Source organism: Ischnura elegans, chromosome 2 (genome assembly GCF_921293095.1).
Source record: "Ischnura elegans chromosome 2, ioIscEleg1.1, whole genome shotgun sequence".
In the NCBI taxonomy this organism is placed as follows: Eukaryota; Metazoa; Arthropoda; class Insecta; order Odonata; family Coenagrionidae; genus Ischnura; species Ischnura elegans.
In genome coordinates, this window is record NC_060247.1 from 130,028,426 (window position 1) to 130,039,886 (window position 11,461).

The 11,461-nt window shown below is 38.5% G+C and overlaps 1 protein-coding gene across 1 annotated transcript in view; it reads left to right on the forward strand.

Annotated features, from left to right (window-relative positions):
• The window catches only part of LOC124154635 (semaphorin-2A-like), a 578,813-nt gene extending 568,079 nt beyond the window's left edge, over window positions 1–10,734 (forward strand). Inside the window, exons 7-15 of the mRNA XM_046528477.1 lie at window positions 1,936–2,166; window positions 3,516–3,752; window positions 4,074–4,250; window positions 4,339–4,463; window positions 4,676–4,827; window positions 4,976–5,167; window positions 8,615–8,858; window positions 8,996–9,082; window positions 9,653–10,734. Coding sequence (XP_046384433.1) covers window positions 1,936–2,166; window positions 3,516–3,752; window positions 4,074–4,250; window positions 4,339–4,463; window positions 4,676–4,827; window positions 4,976–5,167; window positions 8,615–8,858; window positions 8,996–9,016 — 1,379 coding nt within the window. The 3' untranslated portion in view covers window positions 9,017–9,082; window positions 9,653–10,734. The remainder of the gene's footprint in view (window positions 1–1,935; window positions 2,167–3,515; window positions 3,753–4,073; window positions 4,251–4,338; window positions 4,464–4,675; window positions 4,828–4,975; window positions 5,168–8,614; window positions 8,859–8,995; window positions 9,083–9,652) is intronic.
• The last annotated feature ends 727 nt before the right edge of the window (window positions 10,735–11,461 follow it).

The following is an 11,461-nucleotide window of genomic DNA, read 5'->3' on the forward strand; positions in this document are numbered from 1 at the left end:
GGAATTGAAGGAGCAGGAAGATAATCTTTAAAATATGAAGACTATTTCACAATGGAATGTTTATAAAATTTACTTATGACAAGTTTTTCTAAAAAGAATGGCTTTCGGATTTCCAATCTATGAAAAATTCCAATCGTATGTGCTGGAAAATGGTTTTGGGAGTTGTGGTGAAAGACAGGAAAAGGTTGAACTGTAAGCGGAACTGTTGGTATTATTTTAAAGCAAGAGATTGGAAACTTTAAGCAGCGTTCGAGTTGAAAGAGAAAAGAAAATACTTTTTGAAAGTAAAACTGACGTTACGTGAAGTGTAAATTCAGTTCCCAGAGCGAAATATTAACTGATGAGAAAAAACGATCAGGGGGGCTTAAAACAAATGAAAAATAAAATCAAGAATCACAGCCGCCTCTTTTCGGAGTGGAGAGAGAGGGGTACCTGCAAGAAGTGGTAGAGAAAAAAGACACGGAATATATGAGGAAAGGCTATCGTAATTAAAGAGCACACACCCCAAACTCTTGCCAGGCCAAAATAATTCTATCCCCTAATCACCTATGCCTCCTTCCCTCCTGCCATTGTAATCTTTTCCCGTTGTCTCTCTTTACCACCGCCTTTATATTTTCCGTTGGGTCAACTTTCCTCCCGGCGAAGGGCAACCCAGGTGAATATCCCGAAGACCCTCTGCCTCCCATTACAGGAGTATGTGCCCTCTCATTCATGCAAATGGAGTTGAAGATGCCTTGTCTATTTATAACCTTCATTTAAAGCACATATACGCATATATTAAAGCGCGAGTCTCTGTGGAGAACATATTGAAGCGTTGTCTGAATTTTGTGGGGTAGTGAAAAGAAGATGGAACCGAAATAAGTTTAGGAATTCCGAAGCTCCTTCCGTCTAGCTTTCTCCAGTACCCTTGTTTAACCGTCTGTGTGCCACCTAGTTGGAGTGAGACCGGCGAGAAATGCCAAAATGCCAAATGTATTTTAATAAAATGTATCTCCCTCAAGAAAAAAAATTCTGTCATTCTATATTTTGGTATATTGAAATGCTGTTTTTTATGCTTTTAGAATATTGATTTATAGCTATATAATTAGTGTTGATTCCTTTATTCAAGATTTTAGTTGCTCCATAATTATTAATTTGAAAAACTACCTATCTTTAAGCGGAAATATCGTCTCCAGGCACTTTTTGGTAGAGAAGCAAAAGCCGACATATCGGCCCGCGGCACTTTGAGTGTTAAGTCCGTCACCACTCTCACCGTTCTCAATTAGCTGGGAACTTCGTTGCATAGCTATTGTGATAATTAAATTAGCAACTTCACTCATGGGATTTTTGTACCAGGAGTCAAATTGAAGCATATTTTATTCGAAGGAAGGGAAATATCCCGCATCAACTACGCATAAATAGGGTATATCCTAAACTATGCTCTAAAAAACAGCCAGTGATCAGAATGGACTCAAAAAATGTCACCGAAGTAGATAAGTGGCACTTATTCAAAATTTTGTATCAATTCTTGATGAATAGCTAGCAATAGAAAATTGTCATTTTCCTGTTTCTAACTATAGATCACTAAACGTTCCCCAAATAAATTGAAGGATTGGATATGCCCTCCGGTACAAACGTTAATCCTTATTTCAGTAGTAGTAATTTACATAAGCTCCTGAAAATTGAATTTACCCAATGCTTCCACTGGTTGTGAGGATTTTTTTAGCTGTAATTAACGCGTAAAGCTTGCGTAATATTCGGGCTCCACGCAAATTGGCTAACTCTAAATTGAATGTTAAATGTTGCTCCATAAACAGCTTCGAATTTTTGCATCGAGTATGCTTTGATTGAGATTTCCCCGTGATAAAAATAGACCCGACTTCCCTTAAAAACTATTGCATATATTCCAAGAATTCAAAAGTTATGAAAGTCTTCTTTTTCCATGATTTTTTTCAGAGCCGGATTTTGTAGGTTCCTATGACATCGGTGAATATGTGTTCTTCTTCTTCCGGGAGACTGCAGTGGAGTACATCAACTGTGGCAAAAGCGTCTATTCTCGAGTAGCACGCGTTTGCAAGAGGGACACGGGAGGGAAAAATATTTTGAGCCAAAACTGGGCAACATACCTCAAAGCAAGGCTCAACTGCTCCATTCCGGGAGAATTCCCATTCTACTTCAATGAAATCCGTAAGTTTGTGTTATACACATATGTGCTCCACTTAATAATATTATCCATGCTATATTTGCTTTAATCTTCTGTTTACAAACCTACGATTGCATATTAATGCATCTATAAATCCCATCCTGGAGTTTCTAGGAAATTCCTAAATTGCTGTGATTGTCATTTGCGTCGTTTTTGCGAACATTTTGCTTTGTAGCCATCAAGAACAAACACTCTGTTTGAAATATGAAAGCAGTGTTGAGAAAAATCATTATCGAACTTCTCTTTTGCAATTTATGTACGAAAGATTCGTCGGTGCTAAAGGTCATTTAATATATTCAGACCTAAGGTAGATAATTGATTAGAAACCGGGACATAAGTAATTCAAAGGTTTGGTATGAAAAACCTGAGAAGACCCTACTGAAAATTGGTAAAAATGAATATTTGATATCAGGAATTACAGTATGCCGAAATATGCTAGACTGTACTAATGACAGAAAGAATCGCTTTGTCGTGCACATAATGATTTTTCTCGAAAGAATTTTTCTATGTGTATTGATAACATTGTTTTATGCTCTGTTATATTTTTTCGCATTCATTTTTTTAAATGCAGGAGTGAGTTTCTGCATTAATTATACTTTCCATTCCTGGAAAATTCCTCTTTTTCTTTTTTTTTACCTTAGTAAAATATCAAAAAGGTACACTATCTCAGGGAAAGAGGCAGGCCATCTCATTTTTCCATTTAGAAGATGAATATTGGCGCTGGTTCTCTTAAAATTTCGTTTTACTCTGCGAAAAAAATACATTTGATAAGAGGTATAGTTTTTATGCCGAGTTGATGTTTTGAGCAAAAATATTTTTAAAAAACTGTTATTATTTCTTCCACCATAGATCAATAAGTTCTTCAATCAGAATTTGCGCGTTAATATATTAAGGAGAACATAAATTCATGACAGCTGCGAAGAATGAAAAGAGTAGGTATGAAATACTACATTTTTTCGATTTGAAGATACACTAGGAAATAATCGGACGCTTTAAATTTTTTTCTCTATCGTTTTCCATCGTTATGGAATGTATCAAATCATATGATTATATTCAATCTTGCATAATAATATTGTAAATGCAGCATTATCTCTTGATATACAGCTAGAATTCTAGAATACCAATCGATGCTATTACTTTTTGGGCCATACACTTCCCGCCGAGGTTGTACGCCTCCCTAAATATTTACTTCTATAAATCCTCACTTTCGAAACAGTTCGCACGGAAAGTCTTTTCCCATAATATCAGTAAATATTTAATTAATTACGTTGTTCGTATGTGATTACATAGCCTACTAATTAAATGTTTTTATTTGTCAATGAAATGGATGCAGAGAGTGTGTACATGGTGCCAGGAGATACAAGGACATTCTATGGCACTTTCATCACCTCTACTAACGGGCTAATGGGATCAGCCATATGCTCTTTCTCCATTGATGCCATTCAAGATGCATTCGATGGGAAATTCAAAGAGCAAGCAACAAGCAGTTCTGCTTGGCTGCCAGTCCAATCAAATCGTGTGCCCGAACCTAGACCAGGACAGTGCGTTAATGACACCGAAACATTGCCAGGTGAGTATATGAATTGGAATATATTAAGCATTGTTATTAGATAAACTTTAAGCAAGTGGAATGAAAGAATTTATTCGGATGCAAGAATATCAAAGGTGAATTAAGCTTAATTATTATTCAGGTTCGCTGACCTTTTAATCCTGCACACCACGGATATGGTTTACCCTCGTGAAAACATCCTTACTCTTGCTTCTAGAACCGTGTAGTAATGCTCTGTGTGTTCTTCAATTACATAAAAACTAGCCGTGTGCAAATTGTACATTGACCCAAACTGACTTGTCATAGCGTTATTTTTTTATATTATTCGTTCTCTCGTTACAGATACCGTACTGAACTTCATTAGGTCTCACCCCTTGATGGACGAAGCTGTAGCACATGAATATTCCAAACCTGTGTATTATAAAAGAGACGTCCTGTTCACTCATCTTGCTGTGGACAAGCTAACTATAAATATTTATGGTAGAGAGATTGATTATACAGTGTTCTATGCTGGAACTAGTAAGTATCATCGTTTTCGACGCGCAAAATAAAATTTCCGATTTAATCGCATAATTTTCTGACCCACTTTCCAATTCTTCCTCCTCAGATGCAGGAAAGGTTTTCAAAATAGTGCAATGGTTTGATTCAAAAGGACAACCTCATTCACGATTGCTTGATATATTTGAGGTTACCCTTGATGAGCCAATAAGAGTGATGGCAGTATCAAATCAGGTATGAATTTTTAAGGAGTGACATTAATTATTACCATTTATAACAATGATAACTTTTATTACTTCATTGAACAATATTTATGTATAATATTTATAAAAAACTTTCGTACAAAAATACATAACATAACTTCCATGATAACAACAATGTTAATAATAACTTTCTAATAATATTTCACCGTAATTGTCCGATGCTAATTTTGTTTTATTTTTCAGCATAAATCGTTGTATATTGCCTCTGATAACCGCATTCGTCAAATTGACTTGATTATGTGTAGCAGAAGGTATGACAATTGCCTTAGATGTGGCCACGACCCTTACTGCGGCTGGGACAAAGACTCAAACTCATGCAAACCATACGTTTCTGGGTAAATTTACCACCTTATTTATTTCAATACAAGCATTTAACCTTACATTATCTTCAACACTTTCAAAATTTTCTGCTCGTTTTATTTCAAATTTAGCAAAAGATGCAAATTACATATTTGTCTGCGATGTCACTTTGATATTTTTCAGATTCCTCCAAGATGTGGCTAACACGACGCATAGTATGTGTGACACATCAGCAATGAAGAAGAGAATGGTTGTGACTTGGGGCCAAAGTATTCATTTAGGTTGCTTCCTAAAGATGCCAGAAGTTCTTGCCAATCAGCATGTGGTTTGGTACCACCATTCTAAGAGCAAAGGACGCTCTCATATTTATTACAAGTAGGTTATTACAAATAATGATGCTGTTGTTGATTCCCTTAGAATTAACTTTTTTCAGATTTGGGATTATCGATGAAAGATTGTTTCATGTATTCTTTGTAAAGCATCGCCATTCAGAGTTAGCGCTCCAACTACCAGTAAAATGCATTGACGGCGACCGGCAACTGCAGAAAAAAGTACTATTGCGTGGGTCCCTTTTATATAAGTAATATACGCATTGAGAGACTTCTTCACCAAAACAGCCGCTACCTTTAAAGAAGGCTCCATTTTCGTAACTTCCCGGGCGCAGAAAAAATTTTATTTCCACCACATTCACCATCATTGTTGCTCTGTGTGTAAACGACACCGTGCACCACACTGGATTGAAATCGGGACTTAAAAATATTTTTTTCCTTATTACCCCCCCCCCCAGATATTTACCCCCCTCAATCCACGCCCTTTCGATTAGACATGAGGCGATTCGGAACAAATCTACCAAATTTCATGCATGCTTCATCAAATTCAGCGTTTTTAGCTGTGCCGCTATGATCAGTGGAGTATTGGCGATGGGCGAGTGTCGATCCTGCCCTCTAGCGGTCGAGTTTGCCTACGGCGACCATAGCGTTGACAGAAATGCCCACAAGAGTCCAGCCCTTCTTATCTAGTTTCGTGGAATATCTACTATCACTTTATGCATGATTTTACAATTTTCCGGCGAAAAGATGCAGCTGTTGAAGCTCAGCATCGGGAGGGGGAGGGTTGGTCGACCCCCAATTGTTGTCGAGGAGGACCGTGGACCAGCTTAGACTTAGCTCTGGTCATCATAATTCTTTTTAGAGTTCAATTCCATGAGTTGCTGATCGAATATCCATTCAGTGGCATTGGGTGACGAGTCGGACCCGAAACGTCGCGTCGCAGAGTGGGCGGAAATCGGAAAAAGCCGAACAAAATGGCTGAGGGTATGATACACATTTTAAAAAAGCTAAAAGTTCCGGTGGAAGTACCCTGTAAAGACGGTCAAAGGGTCCGCTCCGTGGTGTCATAAAACGACCGATTTCACAGTAGAATCCTGTACGTCAGGGATCAGAGAGTAAAGAAGGTATAAGAGTCTCAGCTGGTATCTTTCTGGTAGGTCTTTTTGTATGAGTCCCAGGAAAGCAACTCACTTTTTGAACGCTTTTAATAGAAGCATAGTCGTCGATCGTATCCAGAGAAAACGAAATGAACTTCAATGAAACGTGCACTTACCTCGGCTGAAAATCCTCCGCTGTCTTCTCCATAGACTATTTGAGAATCGGTATCTTGAAGCAAAACATAAATGCGGTGAATGCTGAGCATTAAACCCATACAGTTTCAATAACCTTACCGCGTCGCGGCTATTCCAACTCTCGACGCGCGGAGACGAACCCTGTCGCGTGATCGAAAAATCATTGCAATTTCCGGCGTCGCAAACTTATTTTAAAGATAACTACATATACACCTTTAAAAAATCTTCAAATAATGATCTCTTATAAGTTACTTCGGGTTACTTTGCCGAAAATCCATTTGAAACTCTACCTAAACGTAAAACTTTGTCGAAAAACAGTATCCGCCATTTTGTTACTGCAGGGCAAGAACTTATCGATAATATTCTTTAAGATTACGGAAAACTAAAGAAAACACACCATGAAAACAGATTATGTGGTTTTTTATTCCGCAAGAATCCACCTATAACTTCACCATCTACTTACTTCGGAAGATTTTCAAAGAAAATTGAAGACGGGCGATTTTATGGAAATTTGCTGACGTTTGAGCCTCTGTATCTCAGTAGCGGGTGGGATCTCTGCCAAATGGAGTACATATTCATAAATTTAAAACATATTTGATTATACTTGCGTAGTTTCAAGTTTGTAACTCAAAAATAGCCATTTTGTAATTTTGTCCGGCATTTTCCGATTTCCGCTCACTATGCGTCTGCGCTCTTCGAATATCTTAGGTACCCGAGTGGAAACCAGAGAAAAGTATAAATATACTATCACGTTCTTTCCTTATCATTGCTACCCAAACTCTTTTGTTCCTGAGAGGGGTGATTGGCCTCCCGGCCTTCCCACCTTGAGTGTCCTCTCCCTTGCATAATGGCCGCTTGTCGCTTTCCAACGCCATGGTGTACAAATCTGTCATTACATTATTTTCTGTGTGTAGGTAGCCTTACTTTAGGTGCGTGAACATAACGAACGTTTATTCTTTACTTCGTAATTAAATAGAAAATTACTGAGCCAAGCTCAAAATAAACTCGTTTTTTAGATCAAGGCCTCCTTAAATAATTTAATCAACAGATTGGCAGTGCGGTTAATTCGATATCTAATTATCAGTGCATATCTTATCTTCTTCCATGGGTCTATCCCGTGGAAAAGGTCAAGATGGGATAAAAAAAAGTTCTTCTTCTTATGTTCTGACCCTCCATGAAACATTTTTCGCTCAAAGCAGCAGATTTATTGTTAGATCTTGCGCATGGTGGCTCGTCAGGCTGTGAGTAAAGGGCCACTTTTCTAATATTTTCATAGAACATATGAAAATATCAATAAACACATAATTTTGAGAAACCAGGAAGTTAAATAAGGCTCTCCGTGCGCAATGGTCTTACAGCTATTAAGAAAGTTGAAGCGCAATTCTCCAGCGGGGCGCTGAAACATCCAAACAAACAATTAGCAACTTCGGTCACTAACAATAACAGAAGGTTCCCTCGCCGACACCTCACAGGCGAGTGAAACGAGAGAGGGTTAAGTATGGGAAATAACATTGCTGGGCCACGAAGCATGGTCGGTAGCTATGGCTGCCACCGCCTGTTAGGTGACGTCGCGACGTTTCCTTAGCAGTTCCCTTGCGCCATAAGCATGATTATTATGACCATGGCTGTAAAATTCGTCGCGTCGTGCCCCTGTGACTGCCCATAATTCCGCCTTTGGGTGTAATTTAATGTATTTGAATGGGCGAGGGAGAGTTGGAGAAGAGGGGTAGTGAACGCCAGGGATGCTGACTTTCAAAAATTATTGGGGGGGCCCAAACCGGGGATCTTGCCCCGGGAAGTTTTATAAGTAGTGAGTTTTAAGTTTTTTTAAGCATTTTAGAAGAGTCATATGATCAATATTAGAACCATGATAACTCGAATCTCGATATCTGGACACTCCGGGGAAAATTGAAAAGCCTGCCACATTTTTTCCTCACACCCATAGCAAATTTTCGTGGGGGCTCGGGCCCTCTGGGGCCCCATGGAGTCGGCGCCGCTGATGAACGCTGTATCTGCTGCAGCTGAAAATTGCTACCAGAAATAAATAGAAATGATCCCTTGATGAGTTCGTAACTTGGTTGTAGTGACTTGTAAAAGAGGAGGAAAATGTACTCCTGATTTCATTCATTATTTGGTATCATTGTGAGGTACTTTCGATTAGTCTTATGTAAATTTAAAACGATTTAATTTATTTTTTTAAGGCCTGGGAAATATATTGAAACATCTGAACGAGGCTTAGTTGTGATCGGAGTGACGGAAGCTGATGGAGGAAGGTATGATTGCTGGATTGGTGGTCAGCTTCTCTGCAGCCATAATGTAACCGTAGATGCCCATCGATGCACTGCTCCTGCTAAGTCTCATGACTATCGGAGAGTTTACTCTGATTGGTGCCATGAGTTTGAAAAATATAAAACAGCTATGAAGACATGGGAAAGAAAGAAAGCGGTAAGATTATCTTCCTTGACTTCTTCATATCATTCATCCAATCCCAATAGCATCTAAAATTGCTTTTTAAATTATTTTCACCACTCACATAATTATCCCTTATTAGTTTTATTGATTATCATGTTAAAATATTCCAGCAATGCAGCAACAATAGGTAAAGCAACAGCTCTCAACCTTCTCATCCCTTACGAATCCACTGGAATGATTCACATTTCTACAAAATGGTAAGGAAAAATTAAATTCTTTAATTTTCAAACGCATTGATTGGTCTGTTGACCACAGTTTTTAGAAGCCATGGGATGGTGTGCAGGAGAAGCAATTAGTTACCGAAAAGTGGATTTTTTGAAGTGAATGCAGTAAAGTTAAACCCTTGTTAAATATTAACATTTTCTCAAACCAGTGTTTCACGATGTCTTTTTTTCACCTTCTCGTTTTTACTTTTCCCTAAATATCATAACTAATTATTCAATTACTCTGATATGTTGCTTGAACACTAAGCAAATTTTTCATTCCCTGTAGCATGCTGTTTTCATGTTTCAGTTCTCTCTTTAGCCATTCATTTTTAAATGGGTTTGATATAATAGGTGTATTTTTATGACTGATGGTGTAGTGTTCCTAGTTTCTTGTCAGGGCAAGTAATGGGACAACTGAGACACATGTATCACTCTAGACTATGGCCGGAGTTGAACTGCTTGCTCATACCTCTATTAATTCTGCACGCCATCTTATGGCTGCTCCGTAAACTACAACAGTGTACTGCAGACGGTGAAACAATATCATTAATTTTTTGCTAGGAACGTTCCAATGGAGCCACCCTGAAGCAAATCAGACGGCAAGTCAGCTAAGGAATTGCATCGGAGGTCCAAAGATCGTTTAAAATATGTGACACCAGTGCTTCTCAGCATCCACTGTGAATTATGTCCGGGAACAATCTAATTATCCTCCCCCTGTAGAAGAAGTTTATCCCAAGACATCAGTCTAGAGTGACCTGTGGAATTCACAAAGACACTAGAGGAACTGTAATTGTCCTCCACTCCCGGAACTTGGTGATCCTGGGTCAGTGCGGTGTGAGCTCTATCGGCGTGACTTGGTGAATATGGGATAGGGTAATAACGTGATATAAAAGCGGCAGTGTTATTTTTCTACTTCTTCTAATGCTTGTGATAATCGAGAAAAAACATAGTGTTGTGTTAAACAACGAATGAGACTCTTATTTTGCGTGCAATAGCAAACGATTGTATTCTATTGTGTCCCATAGTGACCAAGACTAATTTATTTTCATACAAAGATAATGGCTAATAAAAATGAGAAATAATACCATTCACAACAGTTTATCTGCCCATATAATGGGTACTCATTTTCCAAAGTGATTGCCCACTTTTGGTGTTTTCGATGTTTTCTGTATTTCAGGTTGAATTTATAAGAATGCTTGATTATTATTGTAATTGCATATATAACATGTTCCTATCATCCAAGCTCTCATTCGCAAGAGCGGTGGATGAATTGTTGTGGTAGTACTCCATTTATTGTGTATCTCAAGGGGCAACTGGAGGTACACATGCACTGGGCTTAATCTTATCTTTATACCTGCTCCCCAGCCTATTCTCATCTTTATGGGCAGATTCTGTCTTTCTTAATAGGGAAAATAAACAGCCCCATCTTCTTACCCAAATTAGTCCTTCCTTTTCTGTGTTTAGGCTGCATGCCATCTACAGGAGCTATAAACTTGTCTTCCTATTATTTGTGTCCCATTAAACTTCCTTGAAGTGAGCAAATATCCAAGATTATAATACCCTTAGTGATTGTTGTCACTTGAGGAATTTTTGGCATAGGTAGTGGTATTTTATTTTAATTTTTACTGACGGTTTAAGCACATCTGTGCTTTGCCATGTGGTGAGAAGGAGTAATTTTTATGTATGTATTCATTTGAGTCAGTTTCTGTGATCGATTCCCTGAATTTGAAATCCATATAAAAATATTCCTCAAGCTTCCTTCCATCTTGCATATCCTTAGATATTATACCCAATGACCTCATTATTGAAGGGAATGTGTGCGTGCATATGGGATTAAGATTTTCATTCGTGTTGCCAAACCTCAGATTTGGTCATTGCCCCATTATAGAAGTCAGTACAGAGGGGGGTAATTAGGTTAGTTGGCTGAATGGTTGTTGGTATTTTAGATGGTGGTTACCACTTCGTCACTGGTTCAGTTGCCAGTCAGATGTATTCTGATCAATTATGAGAAAGAAGGTCACTATTGGGGAAGAGTTAGAGGATCAAGTCCAAAAGAATGTGGAAGAGGAGTCATTCTGCACTCTTTAATGGGGTCTGGCAATAGCCTACTTAGCCTACAACACCGGAATATGTGCTCTGCTACAATGGTTCCTGTTTTTTCGGACCATGATTAGAATCTGATGCAGCATTTTTGCAGTGAGATGATATAGTTGGAAGAAGCCACGCCGAAAGCATGTAAGTACTATATACTCCCAAGGTGTCCCTTCCACAGAAGAACAAGCATTAACATCCAAATTGTCCCATCTGTCTACCAATCATTGACCCAAACCACTAGTGAAAGCATAGGCGGATCCAGGGGGGGGGGGGCAC